This window comes from Oncorhynchus kisutch, linkage group LG19 (genome assembly GCF_002021735.2).
Source record: "Oncorhynchus kisutch isolate 150728-3 linkage group LG19, Okis_V2, whole genome shotgun sequence".
Taxonomy (NCBI): domain Eukaryota; kingdom Metazoa; phylum Chordata; class Actinopteri; order Salmoniformes; family Salmonidae; genus Oncorhynchus; species Oncorhynchus kisutch.
In genome coordinates this window covers 19,495,366-19,513,856 of record NC_034192.2, presented here as the reverse complement: position 1 = coordinate 19,513,856, position 18,491 = coordinate 19,495,366, and the positions used below count along the sequence as shown (strand labels likewise).

Here is an 18,491-nt window from a genome sequence, read left to right as displayed (position 1 = left end):
AATGAAGATTAGACATTCTGTGAATGAACGGTGAATGTGGTGGGACTGGTGTGCGTGGCCTCCGCCAAGGATTAGTCCACTGAGAAATGCATCAATCAAAATGTCCCATAATCATTTCGTTTTTTTGCAACTGCTCGACTAAAAAAATGATCAGTCGACCAACAGCCCATCGACCAAACAATTTGACTAAATGTGGTCAGCCCTAACATATAGTACCAGTTAAAAGTTTGGACACACCAACTCATTCCAGGGTTTTTCTTTATTTGAACTATTTTCTACATTGTATAATAATAGTGAAGACATCAAAACTATGAAATGGCACAGGACTCATGTAGTAACCAAAAAAGTGTTAAACATATTCAAATATATTTTATATTTGACATTCTTCAAAGTAGCCACCCTTTGCCTTGATGACAGCTTTGCACCCTCTTGGCAGTCTGTCAACCAGCTTCGTGAGGTAGTCACCTGGAATGCATTTCAATTAACAGATGTGCCTTGTTAAAAGTTAATTTGTGGAATTTCTTTCCTTTATGCATTTGAGCCAATCAGTTGTGTTGTGACAAGGTAGGCGTGGTATACAGAAGTCAGCCCTAAGTCCATATTATGGCAAGAACAGCTCAAAGAAGCAAAGTGAAACGACAGTCCATCATTACTTTAAGACATTAAGGTCAGCCAATCGGGAAGGAGTATTTGAAAGTTTATTCAAGTACAGTCGCAAAAACTATCAAGTGCTATGATGAAACTGGCTCTCATGAGGACCGCCACAGGAAAGGAAGACCTAGAGTTACCTCAGATGCAGAATATAAGCTCATTAGAGTTGCCAGCCTCAGAAATTGCAGCCCAAATAAATGCTTCACGGAGTTCAAGTAACAGACACATCTCAACATCAACTGTTCAAGGGAGACTGCGTGAATCAGGCCTTCATGGCCAAATTGCTGCAAAGAAACCACTACTAAAGGACACCAATAATAAGAAGAGACTTGCTTGGGCCAAGAAACACGAGCAATGGACATTAGACCGGTGGAAATCTGTCTTTTGGTCTGATGAGTCCAAATTTACGATTTTTGGTTCCAACTGCTGTGTCTTTGTGAGACGCAGAGTAGGTGAACGGATGACCTTCACATGTGTATTTCCCACCGTGAAGCATGGAGGAGGAGGTGTGATGTTGTGGTGCTTTGCTGGTGACACTGTCTGTGATTTATTTAGAATTCAAGGCACACTTAACTTAACCAGCATGGCTACCACAGCATTCTGCAGTGATACGCCATCCCATCTGGTTTGTTCTTAGTGGGACTATCATTTGTTTTTCAACAGGACAATGACTCAACACACCTCTAGGCTGTGTAAGGGCTATTTGACCAAGAAGGAGAGTGATGGAGTGCTGCATCAGATGACCTGGCTTCCATAATCACCCGACCTCAACCCAATCGAGATGGTTTGGGATGAGTTGGACCGCAGAGTGAAGAAAAAACAGCCAACAAGTGTTCAGCATATGTGGGAACTCCTTCAAGACTGTTGGAAAAGCATTCCAGGTGAAGCTGGTTGAGAGAATGCCAAGAGTGTGCAAAGCTGTCATACTTGAGTAAAAGTAAAGATGCCTTTAATAGAAAATACCTCAAGTAAATTCACCCAGTTAGAAACTACTTTAGTGAATGTCTAAAATTATCTGGTTTAAAATGTACTTAATTACAGTGGTGGAAAAAGTAAAAATTTTGTTACTTAAGTAAACAGTAAATGCTATACATCAAATTCCTTATATTAAGCAAACCATCTGGCTCAGATTTCTTGTACTTTTAATTTACGGACAGGGAAGGCCATTCTCCAACACAGTATTTGTGTTTAGTGAGTTCGCCAGATCGGAGACAGTAAAGTTGATAACGCATTATATTGATAGGTGCGTGAATTGTCTCATATTACTGTCCTGCCTGAGCTTTCCAAATGTAACTAATTTTGGGTTTCAGAGAAAATGTCAAAAGTTAAAAGTACATATTTTCTTTAGGAATGTAGTAGAGTAAAAGTTGTGACAAATATAAATAGTAAAGTAAGTACAGGTTCTCCAAAAACTCCTTAAGTAGTATTTCAAAGTAGTTTTACTCTCTCTCTCTCTCTCTCTCTCTCTCTCTCTCTCACCACTGCTATCTAGTTGTCTAGGTAGTACTATAGCTGGAACACAACATTGTTGACTCCATCATCATATAGACCTTAACCAGGGCGTATGACTGTACTCTAGTATCTATTTCTCTCTCTCCTCTCTTCTCTCTATCTGGCTGTGAGTAGAAATCCATTAACCCTTTGAGCTGTTGGCTCTATTAAGATTCACCTCAGACTTTAGGCATGACCTTCAGGGCCACGGCAGAGAGCTATTGACTGGAGACCGATAAGCCTGGAGAGAGTGAGGGGTAGGAAGGGAGAAAGAGAGGGTCACCGAAATTGGGAGAGGTACCATTTGCACTTGCACTCTCTGTCTGCCTCCTTTTCTCTACTCTCTCTCTCTCTCTCTCTCTCTCCCCCCCTGCCTCCTTTAATCTTCTCTCTCTCTCTCCTCCTGCCTTTGTCTCTGTCCTCATGCCTCCTTTTCTCTTTTCTCTTTTCTCTTTTCTCTTTCTCTCTCTCTCTCTCTCTCTCTCTCTCTCTCTCTCTCTCTCTCTCTCCTCCTGCCTTTCTCTCTGTCCTCATGCCTCCTTTTCTCTACTCTCTCTCTCTCTCTCTCTCTCTCTCCCCCTGCCTCCTTTAATCTTCTCTCTCTCTCTCCTCCTGCCTTTGTCTCTGTCCTCATGCCTCCTTTTCTCTTTTCTCTCTCTCTCTCTCTCTCTCTCTCTCTCTCTCTCTCTCCTCCTGCCTTTCTCTCTGTCCTCATGCCTCCTTTTCTCTACTCTCTCTCTCTCTCTCTCTCTCTCTCTCAATCTCACACTCACACACAGACAAAGCATTGTTTCTCTCACCTTGTGACCTATTGATTTCCTCCTTTAGAATAACTTAGTGACTTAGTCAGAGCCTATTGGGGTTCAACTGAGTAGACTGCCAGAGCTATAGGTTCCCTCTCAGCAGTCCATTGCAATAACCAACAATGCAATATCAACACCAGCATTGCAGTGCAGTAGCATGAATGAATACTGTATTGTACCATAGGGAAATGTGTCTGGCAACAATACAGGCTATTCCTGGCATGCATAACACATCACAAGACATACACCCGTGCATAGCAAGCCATTCACGTTTAAATGACATCAACTACTCTGCATCTGGTGACCCATTTATATGGCAGAGTTGTTGAATTAAAAGTCAGAGTAAATACCCCTCTCGTCTCTTGCCAACCTTCCAGTGAGTCTGACACAGTTCTGCCACCAATATTGTTCGCCATCGTCTTTACCCAATCACGTTGTTAATGGGCCCATACATTCTCTCTCTCTCTCTCTTCATCCTGTAAGTCTCCTCTCCAACTCTCTCATTCTATCGTTCTCTCAATCTCTTTCTCTCCTCCCTTTATCTCTCTGTGGTGATAGTGGGGGCTGCGGTGCGGGGCTGGAGGCTTAGCTTTTATAGAAGTGCACAGAGCTAGATAGAGGTCTATATATAAAGTAGTGCTGGGAGGGCAGCCTACAAGGATAGAGAGGGAGGTGGATCACTCAGAGACCGTACAGGGAGAGCGATGGAGGCTGCAGGGAAAGGATAGATACTTAGCTCAAAGTACAAGGATATAGAGGCAGAGGCTGATGATGGAGGTCAAGCTGTTAGTCATTGCTGAGAGAATACAGGGTTAGAGACTGATAGAAAGTCACTCAGTATAAAGAGAGAATACAGGGTTAGAGACTGGTAGAAAGTCACTCAGTATAGAGTACAGAGAATACAGGGTTAGAGACTGATAGAAAATCACTCAGTATAGACTACAGAGAATACAGGGTTAGAGACTGATAGAAAGTCACTCAGTATAAAGAGAGAATACAGGGTTAGAGACTGGTAGAAAGTCACTCAGTATAGAGTACAGAGAATACAGGGTTAGAGACTGATAGAAAATCACTCAGTATAGACTACAGAGAATACAGGGTTAGAGACTGGTAGAAAGTCACTCAGTATAGAGTACAGAGAATACAGGGTTAGAGACTGATAGAAAATCACTCAGTATAGACTACAGAGAATACAGGGTTAGAGACTGAAAGCAAGTCAGTCCGTATAAAGAGAGGATACAGGGTTAGAGACTGATAGAAAGTCACTCAGTATAGAGTACAGAGAGGATACAGGGTTAAAGACTGATAGAAAATCACTCAGTATAGAGTACAGAGAGGATACAGGGTTAGAGACTGATAGAAAGTCAGTCAGTATAGAGTACAGAGAATACAGGGTTAGAGACTGATAGAAAATCACTCAGTATAGAGTACAGAGAGGATACAGGGTTAGAGACTGATATAAAGTCAGTCAGTATAGAGTACAGAGAGAATACAGGGTTAGAGACTGATTGAAAGTCACTCAGTATAGACTACAGAGAATACAGGGTTAGAGACTGATAGAAAGTCACTCAGTATAAAGAGAGGATACAGGGTTAGAGACTGATAAAAAGTCACTCGGTATAAAGAGAGAATACATGGTTCGAGACTGTTAGAAAGTCACTCAGTATAAAGAGAGAATACAGGGTTAGAGACTGATAGAAAGTCACTCAGTATAAAGAGAGGATACAGGGTTAGAGACTGGTAGAAAGTCACTCAGTATAGAGTACAGAGAATACAGGGTTAGAGACTGATAGAAAGTCACTCAGTATAAAGAGAGAATACAGGGTTAGAGACTGATAGAAAGTCACTCAGTATAGAGTACAGAGAGATACTCAGGATCTCTGAGTGTTCAGTGGTGTAGTAGTAAAAGTAGGTGCAGAGAACACTTCATTGCTGCCCTCCATGTCTTTGTACTTACAGGAGACCTCTCATCTCTGCCTCGCTGAAACAGTACTTCTCCCATTCGCTAGGCCTGCTGCGACCACACTACAGCCCCAAGATCTGTCTTCTCTTTGAGACCAAGCCTTCGCTCTGGCACAGACGTCAGTTCAACGTCTCTTCAACGTCATTTCAAAGACATAACGTGGAAACAACGTTGATTCAACCAGTGTGACCCCAGTGGTTTGCTTGAGTTAGGCAACAATAGGTTATAACATCTAACTTCTGACGCCACTTTCTGTGTGTGATGTGGCCAACTTTCTCTCAGTGTTTGTGAGCTCTCCACCGCTCATACAGTCACTAGGTTTGTCCAAAATGGCACCCTATTTCCTATATGCTGCACTACTTTACACCAGAGCCCTATGCACTATATAGGGCCTGAAAACTCAACTCTGGACCTCGGTGCAAGTTTCACTGCTTTTGATCAATTGTTCCATTCTAATCAGGCACTTATTTAGACACCAGGTGGGTGTAATTAATTAGCAGGTTAATTAATTAACAGAAAACCAGCATGCTTCGGACCTCGTAGGGTAAATGTTGAATGCCCCTGAAATAGGGAATAGGGTGCCATTTGTTAGTGTGCAGTAGGAACAGGGTGTAATTTGTCATCTGATTTTCAGGAGCATTGTTTTAAATGTTTTAGCTGAGAATAGTGTCTGTGTATTTATTATGGATACCCATTAGCTGCTGTCAAGACTCTTCCTGGGGTCTGGCAAAATTAAAGCAGTTATACAGTTTTTACATTATAATACATTCATAACACACTAAGTGTGCCCTCTGGCCCCTACTCCACTACCACATATCTACAACACAAAATCTATGTGTACATGTGTGTATAGTGCGTATGTTATCGTGTGTGTGTGTATGCATGTGTCTGTGCCTAAGTTTGTGTTACTTCACAGTCCCCGCTGTTCCATAAGGTGTGTATCTGTTTAAATCTGATTCTACTGCTGCATCAGTTACCTGATGTGGAATAGAGTTCAATGTAGTCATGGCTCTGTGTAGTACTGTGCACCTCACATAGTGTGTTCTGGACTTGGGGACTGTGAAGAGACCTCTGATGGCATGTGTTGTGGGGTATGGATGGGTGTTTGAGCTGTGTGCTAGTAGTTTAAACAGACAGCTCGGTGCATTCAGCATGTCAACACTTATTACAAACCAAATAGTGAGGAAGTCAATCTCTCTTCTACTTTGAGCCAGGAGAGAATGACATGTATGTGTCTCAATACGCTTCCAAATGTAGACCATTGTGAAGAGGATATGGGAGAGAGATGGCTAGAAAGAAAGCGAGAGAACGTGATCTGGAGGGAAGGTGTGGGGGACAAACAGACTAGCATGAGAGGATGCGGTGAAAGCAGAGACAGGGAGGGAAAGAGGAGGAGCGGGAGGAAGGGAGTGGAAGCAGAGACAGGGAGGAAAAGAGGAGGAAGGGAGTGGAAGCAGAGACAGGGAGGGAAAGAGGAAGGGAGTGGAAGCAGAGACAGGGAGGGAAAGAGGAGGAGCGGGAGGAAGGGAGTGGAAGCAGAGACAGGGAGGGAAAGAGGAGGAGCGGGAGGAAGGGAGTGGAAGCAGAGACAGGGAGGAAAAGAGGAGGAAGGGAGTGGAAGCAGAGACAGGGAGGGAAAGAGGAGGAAGGGAGTGGAAGCAGAGACAGGGAGGGAAAGAGGAGGAAGGGAGTGGAAGCAGAGACAGGGAGGGAAAGAGGAGAAGAGTGAGGAAGGGAGTGGGTAGATAGAATGAGGGGAAAAAATTGTCAGCTGATACCTCCCAGTTTCCATGACAACCAGAGGCCTTTCCCACCCACTCTCCTTTTTCTCTTTCCCTTGCTCTCTCTCACTCTGCCACCCTCGCTCTCTCTCGCTCTGCCACCCTCGCTCTCTCTCTCTGCCACCCTCGCTCTCTCTTTCTCTGCCACCCTCGTTCTCTCTCTCTCTGCCACCCTCGCTCTCTCTCTCTCTGCCACCCTCGCTCTCTCTGCCACCCTCGCTCTGCCACCTTCGCCCTCTCTCGCTCTGCCGCCCTCTCTCGCTCTGCCACCCTCTCTCACTCTTACTCTGCCACCCTCGCTCTCTCTCACTCTGCCACCCTCGCTCTCTCTCACTCTGCCACCCTCGCTCTCTCACTCTGCCACCCTCGCTCTCTCACTCTGCCACCCTCGCTCTCTCTCACTCTGCCACCCTCGCTCTCTCTCTCTCTGCCACCTTCGCCCTCTCTCACTCTCACTCTGCCACCCTCGCTCTCTCTCTCTCTCTGCCACCTTCGCCCTCTCTCACTCTGCCGCCCTCTCTCACTCTCACTCTGCCACCCTCGATCTCTCTCACTCTGCCACCCTCTCTCTCTCTCTCTCTCTCTCTCTCTCTCTCTTTCCTTTTCCCAACAACATGTATCCTAACCTCCTATGTTATGTACACTGACTGACCTCCTTCCCTCTCTGGGTCCACCTGTGTCCACTCTCTAAGTGTGGTTATGTAGGCTAGGAGAGTTTGGGTAGTGGGTTTAGCCCATCATCCCTATAGCCATCTCTCACTGAATACTGAACCAGACAACCCAAAAGTAGGAATTGTGTGTTTGTCTTGAAATGACTTCAGTAATGATGAACTCATACCCATCATTCATCTCACATGCACTGAGGCTCAGTGTCTGTGTACAGTCACTAACAAACCCCTGCCTTTTCTTGTGCCTGTGTGCATGGTGGCGGTTGTGTCAGCGTGGGCGAGTATAGGTATGTGCATGCCTGCCCCCCTGGGCTGGGCGTATGCCTGAGCACTGGGTCGTGCTCTGCTCCAGGCTGGATAGGGATGTTGTGTTCTGCTCTATGCTTAGTGCTCTCTGCTCTGTATGCTGTAGCTGGGTGCACTCTGTGCCTCAGTGCAGGGCTTGGCCGGGGCTAGGCAGGGCAGGGCAGCTCTCTCCTGGCAGCATGCCATCTTTAGGCCTGCTGCTCTGCTCTCCACCTCCCAGCCCCACCTCCCAGCCCCACCTCTCCCTCTCAGCTCCCAGGGCCCCACACAGCAGCCATTGTTCCCCTACCCAGCTTTGCTCTGCTCTGTTTGTGCAGCCAGAGAGTACAGCTGAGCTGAGCCAAGGGGAGAGCAGGGTGTGTGTGTGTGTGTGTGTGTGTGTGTGTGTGTGTGTGTGTGTGGAGGAAAATCATGTGCTGATCATCTCTCTTATTTCCTTCTTTCTCTTCCTTTTTCTCCCTATTCATCTCACTTCTTTCTCCTTGACTCTGTCAATCATTCTTCTTAATATCTCTCTACCCTCTCTTTCTTTCCTCTCTTTCTCTCCAACCCTCCCTCACTCCCATCCCCTCCCTCTCCTCCTCTCTCTCATATCCTCTTCCCTCTCTCTCTCTAGCAGGCTGAAGTGGGTGAGGAGTTTCCCCAGCCTACAGACCTGAAGATCAAGACAGAGAAGACCCAACCTGAGTCTCCCCCTCCCCTCTGCACAGCCACAGACATGACCATAGACACAACCACAACAGACACACAAGACGACTCCTCCCGCCCCTCAGAGGACCAGACGGAACCTGTCGACCTGTCACTTGGCAAGCCACGCCCCTCCCTGCCCGTTTCTACACCGTCCACCACAGCCAACCCCGCCCCCAGCTCCGTGGCGCCGCCCACGCTGTCGGCAAACCACATCCCTACGGTAACCATTCTAGACACCATGGTAACCACGCCAGTTATTAAGCCAGTCGGCTCGTTAGCTAGCTCCTCTTTTGGAATGATTGGTAGTCGTGTCTGTTGGCTGAAAAGTTAAATCACTCACACAAATTAGGGCCTGCCAAAAATGTGTCTTATGTAGTAACTTAGTTTACAATGTTTTTTTATTTTGACAGGCTCTGTCTTTCAGTTTAACAATTGTTTTTTACTTTTCTATTTAACCTTTTTATTTAACTCGGCAAGTCATTTAAAGAACAAATTCGTATTTACAACGACGGCCTACCTCATACTGACATGCTCTTTATTTTCTTCTCAGCTTAGCTGTTGACTCAATGTCTGTGTCCAAAATGGCACCCTATTTCTCTTTCTGGTCAAAAGTAGTGCACTTTATCAGGGTTTCCCAAACTTTTTCACGCAGGCCCCCCCCGCCCCTTTCAGCATTGGACCCCACCCCGGGCGTGCCATGTCTGTTTCTATGGGGACAAGCACTGTTCATGGCACAAACTGTTCACAACCCTGTTGTTGGTGGAGAGAACATTTAGCTGGTTTCAAGCTTAATTCCCACAATTCTACACATTATTCTACACAATTATTACCGTTTAATGTGGCATGAACACAACCAGTTATGATATTTTAATCTGATTGTCAAACACATCCAAACTGCATGTATACTCGTGCCATTTGATTCATGGAAATAGACATCTGTTACAAAACACCATAGTGTGCTGAATGACATTCAGTGATTGCTATTGATTAGGCCTACATGAATTGATGCGTCTTGTTGACAAATTGCCCTTTTTAGTAGCCTGAAGTTGGAATACCTAAAATGGGTATAACATTTAGAGACCCCACCAAAGTTTGACTTTTGTTGGATTTAGGGGGGCTGAGCCCCCTGGCTCCCCTGTAATTCGCAACATGGAGTGACTCAAACCCTACAACAAAAAGTTGTGGGCAGAACATGTTGAGATTAAACTTTTTTTTGCCGACATGGGCAAGTTGATCTGGACATTTCTGACAAGTTCTACCTCTCCGAGGTCTGTAATGACTGACACGACAAGAGGAACTGATGATGTACTACCCAGTTTGGGAAACACTGCACTATATAGGGAATCTGGTGCCATTTCAGACAGTACTGCTCCGCCCCCCTGTATACCCACCTTAACCCCTGCTCTCCTCCATCCCTCCCTCCCTCCAGATGCTCTCTCCCGGGTCCATCCTAGCATCTACCCAGGGGGCAGGCGGTCAGCAGATCCTGCATGTCATCCACACCATCCCGTCGGTCAACATGCCCAGTAAGATGGGCCAGCTGCAGACCATCCCCGTGGTGGTCCAGTCTCTGCCCTTGGTCTACACCACCATGCCCACGGACGGAGTGGCCACCGCTGCCATCACAGTGCCCCTCATCGGGAGCGACGGGCGCTCTGAGGGATCCGGTGAGTCCCGAGGGAAAGGGAGGGAAGGATATGTTCCGTTTTGTTGAGATGAAGCTATTCCCTAGAGCATAGAAATGGTGAGGCTGAAACAATTACAACATGAACGTCGTAAGTACAACCTTATGAAATAAGTGTTGAAATTAAAGCTTCAAAGTTGGAGAAATGATAATTGAGTTCTCTCTGGTCACGTCCGTCCTCTTCTTCTCCTAATCACACTCTCTTCTCTCCGATTTCTCTCACTTAAAGTTAATCTATTATGTTGACAAAATAGCCGAGTTGACTAACGATGGAAATACATGTCGTCAATGATTGAAGGCAGGCGAGATCAGGTGGGACCATTCTAGCCAATGAGAGGGCAGATACACATGTGAACAACAGGCCCAACTAAGACGTTTTTCTTAAAGTTGCCAAAATGCCCCATGCATCCACTTACAGCGCATTCAGAAAGTATTCAGACCCCTTTACTTTTTCCCCATTTTGTTACGTTACACCCTTATTCTAAAATTGATTTTTTTAAAATGTTTTAAAGGTCTCATCAATCTACACACAATACCCCATAATGACAAAGCGAAAACAGTTTGTTTTTACAAATTTTGCAAATATGTTAAACATAAGAAACAGATACCTTGTTTGCACATGTATTCAGACCCTACGTTATGAGACTCGATATTGAGCTCAGGTGCACCCTGTTTTCATTGATCATCCTTGAGATGTTTCTACAACTTGATCGGAGTCCACCTGTGGTAAAAAATGTGGATTGGACATGATTTGGAAAGGCACACGCATGTCTATATAAGGTCCCACAGTTGACAGTGCATGTCAGAGCAAAAACCAAACCAAGCTCCGAGACAGGATTGTGTTGAGGCACAGGTCTGGGGAAGGGTACCAAAAAATGTCTGCAGCATTGAAGGTCCCCAAGAACACAGTGGCCTCCACCAAGACTCTTCCTAGAGCTGGCCAAACTGGGCCTTGGTCAGGGATGTGACCAAGAGTTTCTCTGTGGAGCTGGGAGAACCTTCCAGAAGGACAACCATCTCTGCAGCACTCCACCAATCAGGCTTTTATATTAGAGTGGCCAGATGGAAGCCACTCCTCAGTGAAAGGCACATGACAGCCCGCTTGGAGTTTTCCAAAGGACACATAAAGAACTCTCAGACCATGCAAAACAAGATTCTCTGGTCTGATGAAACCAAGATTGAACTCTTTGGCCTGAATGCCAAGCGTCACGTCTGGAGGAAACCTGGCACCATCCCTACAGTAAAGCATGGAGGTGGCAGCATCATGCTGTGGGGATGTTTTTCAGCGGCATGGACTGGGAGACTAGTCAGGATCAAGGGAAAGATGAACGGAGCAAAGTACAGAGATATCCTTGATGAAAACCTGCTCCAGAGCGCTCAGCACCTCAGATTGGGGCGAAGGTTCACTTTCCAACAGGACAACGACCCTAAGAACACAGCTAAGACAACGCAGGAGTGACTTCGGGACAAGTCTCTGAATGTCCTTGAGTGGCCCAGCCAGAAACTGGATTTGAACCCGATCGAACATCTCTGGAGAGACCTGAAAATAGCTGTGCAGCGATGCTCCCCATCCAATCTGACAGAGCTTGAGAGGATCTACAGAGTGGAATGGGAGAAACTCCCCAAATACAGGTGTGCCAAGCTTGTAGCGTCATACCCAAGAATACTTGAGACTGTAATCACTGCCAAAGGTCCTTCAACAAAGTAGAGTAAAGGGTCTGAATACTTATGTAAATATCATATTTCAGTTTTTTATTTTTAATACATTTGCAAAATGTTCTAAACCTAATTTTGTTTTGTCATTATGGGGTATTGTGTGTAGATTGATGTGGGGGGGGACAATTTAATCCATTTTAGAATAAGGCTGTAAAGTAATTTATTTTGGGAAAAGTCAAGGGGTCTGAATACTTTCTGAATGCACTGTATGTCAGTACATTTGTAACAGCCTAAACCTTACGGAACTTCTATTCGATCAAATAAGCCTTGCGTAATTCGACACTCTCTCATAGACCTCTATACAAAAAATGGCTTATCGCACGCCAGCAGATTTTGGGCGGAGTAAATCCTCTCACTAACACACAGTTTCTCTCCCCTGCTCTTTATCTTCATCACTTTATCTCATCATCTCGGTCTCTTGACCTCTTGAACATTATCCTCCTCGCAAGCAATACGTCTCTCGAGTCTCATCCATGCTAACTCTCTTTAAACCATACTCGCTTATCTTCACACACACACACACAGACACACGCATGAGCTCTTTCTCTCGCTCTATCACAGACACACACACACTAGTTGTATGTCACTGTCATGGACTTTCTCGTTCTCTCTTTCCCTCTCCCTTTCAGTCACTGTTTCTCTTTCACCCCCGCCATGCTCTCTCCCACTGGCACGGCCCCGTATTGTCTTTCTAAGGATCCCTCTTCACACATGCACACGTGCGCACACACACGTTAATGATGCACTGCATATACAGACTGACATGTTAATTCATAAGGAGAGCTCTCCGTATAGTACAGTACGTCTCTTCCTGAGGAGTCATTCTGTGTCCCAAAGAGCACATTATTCCCTATATGGAGCGTTCTACGGAAGTGGTGCAAATCCGGTATCCTACTTTTCCCAAACTTTCAGCACACGTCTTAATACATACAAGAGTGTGCATAGCTGTCGTCAAGGCAAAGGATGGCTACTTTGAAGAATCTCAAATATAAAATATATTTTGATTTGTTTAACACTTTTTTTTGGTTACTACATGATTCCATATGTGTTATTTCATAGTTTTGATGTCTTCACTATTGTTTACAATGTAGAAAATAGTACAAATGAAGAAAAGCCCTTGAATGAGTAGGTGTCTAAACTTTTGATTGATACTGCATGTCAGGTAGACACACACTTTGTTTGTATTGCATATTTGAAATCTTTACCCGAATTTCTTACCACCTCACGAAATGTGTCCCTATCGAAAGAAAAGTTGCAGTGAAGGGAGAACCATGTCTAGTATTCTATATAGTATAGTATCTATTACAGGTTTATTTTAGAACATGTATTTTCAAAACCTTTACATTTCATTTAGAGAAATAAAACCTCTATTGTTCTCTGTGAAATGTTCAACGTTGATTGTATGAATCTGAAACTTGTAACATAATTTGCGCGGCTGGTCAAGGGTCCGGAACTAATAATTCTACTGCAAATTGACAACAACTAAGCCCCAAAATAAATTGTATTTGAAAATCATATCTTGATTACATTGATACACGATCACATATGTCAATTTGTATTATTTGTGGGAATACTTGGGAACAGATTTCCTAAAATAAACCCATTTTTGCTGAATTCCTGGTGATTTTAGTTTTAAAAAATAACCAAAAACTAAAATCCCCCCCCAAATAAAAAAACGTTACTAAAAACTTTAGCGTGCCAAAATAAATCACATGCGGGCCGGTTTATCTGACTTACCTACTAGTTAAATAAATGTTACATTTAGTTGCTGACCCCTGCAGTAAAATCTAGTAAAGACCAGTAGAGCAGGGCACAATAGAGCACAGTACAGAAGTGCAAGGTTTCCCAAACTCAGTCCTGGTGACCCCCCTGGTTGCACATGTAGTTTTCATTACTCAGCGGATTCAAATAACCAACTCATCATCAAGCTTTGATTATTTCAATCAGCTGTGTAGTGCTAGGGCAAACACCAAAATATGTACCCAGGTGGGGCCCCAGGACCCAGTTTGGGAAATCCTGCAGTTCAGTACAGTAAAGCACAGTAATAATGGCACAGATACAAAGATGAAAATAAGAGATGTACATCTGTCCAAATGAAAGATTATATCAGTGGAGGCTGCTGAGGGGAGAATGGTTCGTAATATTGGCCGGAACGGAGCTATTGGAATGACATCGAACACCTGGAAACCATGTGTTTGATGTATTTGATAACATTCCACTGATTCCGCTCTAGTCAATACCACGAACCCGTCCTCCACAAATAAGGTGCCACCAACCTCCTGTGATGTACATCACAGCAAACCTATATAGGTAACTACCTAAATAAAGGAAACATTTTGTTTAAATGAGGGACACAAAGTATATTCAAAGCAGGTGCTTCCACACAGGTGTGGTTCCTGAGTTAATTAAGCAATTAACATCCATTTATGCTTAGGGTCATGTATAAAAATGCACAGTTGCCCATTATTTTGGTGACGATGGCTATTCTTCGAAAGAGGGGTCTCAAAGAGGCATAGGGGGTTTAAAGTGTGTGTGTGTGTGTGTGTGTGTGTGTCTGTCACCAGAACTTAATCCAATTGAACACTTATGAGAGATTTTGGAGTGGTGCCTTAGACAGCGTTTTCCATCACCAAAACACCAAATTAGGGAATTTCTTGTGGAAGAATGGTGTCGCATCTAGGGCTGTTGCGGTGACCGTGGCGTTCACAAGTCATGAAGGCAGTCAAATTCCACATGAGCATTTAGTTAAGGTAATTAGGTTTCTCCAAGCTCTGATGCTGCTGATGGTCCTTAATAGTCTACCAAACTTGTTAACTGCCTGGTACTCAAGCACTCTATTGCCCCTCTAATCACTCTGACATCAATGGAAATGTAATGGAAAATCTAATCAAACACTTCATGAAAGCCCATGAATTCACGTTGCGCAACATTTCTATAGGCTATACAATTGCGAGGGAAAACACAGTGATGGCCTCTATTTAAAAGAGGAGGATTCCATCAGCTTTCTATAGGCTGGGACTACTAAATGTATTCTCAACTTCACTTTAGGACAGAGTATGAAAATGAAAATAAACCACAGGAAAAGCATCCTTGATTCGCTATTTAAGTGTATAGATGACATGTATTTTTTCCTCTGCCCATATTTAGTATATGTAAAGACAAGATTCAATCAAGAACAGTCTGATGGGTGACGATATTAGCCTATCACTTGTGAATGATACATTATCACTTGTGAAGGATGCCCAGAATAGGAAACAATGCCTTTTTTTTGCAACTTAGTGGCACACCTCATGTAGTCTAGTCCATAGTCCTATATGTTTTAATATGGTTAGTATCACACCTCATGTAGTCTAGTCCATAGTCCTATATGTTTTAATAAGGTTAGTATCACACCTCATATAGTCTAGTCCATAGTCCTATATGTTTTAATAAGGTTAGTATCACACCTCATATAGTCTAGTCCATAGTCCTATATGTTTTAATAAGGTTAGTATCACACCTCATATAGTCTAGTCCATAGTCCTATATGTTTTAATAAGGTTAGTATCACACCTCATATAGTCTAGTGCATAGTCCCATATGTTTTAATAAGGTTATTATCACACCTCATATAGTCTAGTCCATAGTCCTATATGTTTTAATAAGGTTATTATCACACCTCATGTAGCCTAGCCCATTGTTCTATATGTTTTAATAAGGTTTGTATCACACCTCATGTAGCCTAGCCCATAGGCCTATATGTTGTAATAAGGTTTGTATCACAACTAAAGTGGCCAAATAACCTCTTTAAAATCAATCAATCAAAGGTGTAGAGCCAAACTGGCATATATAAGCAGCATGTGAGTTTCGAGTTTGGGGAAGATAATTTTCACCATAAAAAGGCAAATTTCTAGTAAAAGCATACCATGCAAAAATGCATTTGTGGTCACTTTTAGAGGTTGACTGATTTATGATTTTTCAACACCAATAACGATTATTAGAGAACCAAAAAAGCCTGTACTGATTAATCAGACGTTTTTTTATATATTTATTTGTAATAATGACAACAATACTGAATGAACACTTTTATTTTAACTTAATATAATGCATAAATAAAATCTATTTAGTCTCAAATAAATAATGAAACATGTTCAATTTGGTTTAAATAATGCAAAAACACAGTGTTGGAGAAGAAAGTAAAAGTGCAATATGTGCTATGTAAAAAAGCTAACGTTTAAGTTCCTTGCTCAAAACATGAGAACATTTGAAAGCTGGTGGTTCCTTTTAACATGAGTCTTCAATATTCCCAGGTAAGAAGTTTTAGGTTGTAGTTATTATCGCAATTATAGGACTATTTCCCTCTATACCATTTGTATTTCATTAACCTTTGACTATTGGATGTTCTTATAGGCACTTTAGTATTGCCAGCCTAATCTCGGGAGTTGATAGGCTTGAAGTCATAAACAGCGCTGTGCTTCAAGCATTGCTAAGAGCTGCCGGCAAACGCAGGAAAGTGCTGTTTGAATGAATGCTTACGAGCCTGCTGCGGCCCACCACCGCTCAGACTGCTCTATCAAATCATACACTTAAATATGCAGAATAGCATATTCTATATGCCATTCTGTTCTTCTGAAATAAACTACATTTTCTTGATATCATGTTTCTTTAGACCTGTCTAAAATAAATAATGGATTTGTGAAAGCGTTGGCTATATTACATGGATTTATTAGACTTTTTTTAAATGGAGCTGTTCCAAAGGTCTGCCTGCATCGGTGGCTTGTAGGCTATGTGTGGAAGCCCGGAAATGCTTAATTTGTTTATGTTAATTAACGGTCAATTACCGTAAGACCAACAGTTATTTGCTTGACAATCGCCGACTGACAAAATTTCGTGACCGCCACAGCCCTAGTCGCATCCCTCCAATGGAATGCCAGACACTTGTAAAAATCTATGCCAAAGTGCATTGAAGCTGTTCTGGTGGCTCGTGATGGCCCAACGCCCTATTAAGACACTCTGTTGGTGTGTCCTTTATTTTGGCAGTTACCTGTACTTTAGTCCGAAAACCGTACTTTCCATATTTATTGATAAATTAGATGTTCGGTAGTGACACTTAAAAAATAAAAATCCATGAAGATTTACTAACTTGCTCACCATTTTCTCCAAAATGTTTGCAGACCGACTACTCACCATGAGGCCATGCTGGAGAGGGGTGCAATCCCTTGCCATGTCTGTTTCTATGGGGACAAGCACTGTTCATGACACAAACTGTTCACACCCCTCTTGTTTGGCGGAGAGATCATTTTGCTGGTTTTAAAGCAAATTTTCTTGCAATTCTATACATTTTGCCATGTCTAACGTGTATTCATGTCAATATTTCCAAATTGCACCTTGTGCGTTATACTATTACAACTTTCAAGAGTAAGTTGAAAGCCGGACTGAGTTCCTTACATGAAATAAATGTATTTTATTTTTATTTCACGGGAGAGAGGGTGGGGCACGGGAGAGAGGGGTGGAGTACGGAGGGAGGGACTTTTAGAAGGGGGAAGAGTTCTAGAAGAGAGGAGGTGGGTCGTTTTGCCTTTGAATAAGGTGGGTTTCAGGGGTATTAGGGTTAACAGGTGGTTGGTTATCCCAACGTACAAAGGACAGTTATTTACCCCCATCCCAACCCCATCATCACAAACAACCCTCACCCTCACTCATCCTCAGGCAAGAGAACCTTTAAACAGTGCACTCACCACATTCTGACCCACTAAAGGAGAAGGGAGAGGGGGGTTCACAAATACAATCAGCAGCCTCCGCAGCACAGCCAACCATACCTAAGTATAATGAGGAATTCTCTCACACACAAATAGAAATTCAAATGAGCTCAGCTGGGATGCCTTGACTTACCTTTTGTGTTGCCAAGTACTGTGTGTTAATGCTGGATTTAAGTTGCTAACCCCTGTTGTTTGTCTTTCTCTATTTATACCCATCTTTCTTCCTCTCTCTCTTTCTTCCCTCGCTCTTCATCTTCATCTCTCCCTCCCCCCCTTTCTCCCTACAGTGCGTATCAAGCCTGGCTCGGCGTCCCCAGTGGAGTACCAGAGTGACAGTGATGTGGAGAGCGGGACAGAGTCGGGTTCAGCTTCCTTCAGTACACCGGGACTGGACACAGGGTGAGTGTCAGATAATGGAAGGTGGTGGTATAGGCCTGGACACAGGGTGGGGGTACTGTAGGACTCAGCTTCCTTCTTTGGACACAGGGTGAGTGTTAAGGCTTCCGCATGCTTCCCAGCCAAAAGAGTTCGGAAACAGTTTGCATCTATTATGACAACATTTTGTGACGTTTTTGTTAGTTTTGGACTTCGGCAAGGGTCTTTTCAGCTGTTCGGGCACACTGTTTTTTTTCTCGGTAGCCGAAGTCTACACCCCCTTGTCGGCGATTGGTCAACAGTATGGATTCTTCAATGAAGTGCCTGTTGTCATTCAACAAGAGACTTGTACTCATGCACATTTTTCCACTTGAGAAATACTGCCCCAAACATCTTAGTCAGATGCAAAATTGCGCAACTAAGATCTCCTCGTCAAAAATGTATGACAGATTTCTTGAGTTATCATAGATAAATCTGGCTCCTGGCTATGGCGTCTCAAAATGGACAAACGTTTTTTTCAAGCGAAGGCCTTTTAAGGGAACGAGCTCGGCAAGCGCCAGCCGAACTGAAGCAGGCTGACGCCTTCAGAGGATGGGTGATACATTTCTTTGTTTTTTTCATCAAT

The 18,491-nt window shown here is 43.6% G+C and overlaps 1 protein-coding gene across 4 annotated transcripts in view; it reads left to right on the top strand.

Annotated features, from left to right (window-relative positions):
* Positions 1-18,491, top strand: part of LOC109864417 (Krueppel-like factor 8) — a 113,740-nt gene that overhangs the window by 79,511 nt on the left and 15,738 nt on the right. For 2 of the 4 annotated variants that reach the window (XM_020452197.2, XM_031797289.1), the window contains 3 exons: positions 8,280-8,594; positions 9,783-10,020; positions 17,779-17,890. In XM_020452197.2, the coding sequence (XP_020307786.1) occupies positions 8,280-8,594; positions 9,783-10,020; positions 17,779-17,890 (665 nt within the window). The remainder of the gene's footprint in view (positions 1-8,279; positions 8,595-9,782; positions 10,021-17,778; positions 17,891-18,491) is intronic. The other 2 variants (XM_020452198.2, XM_020452199.2) reach the window with 2 other exon arrangements.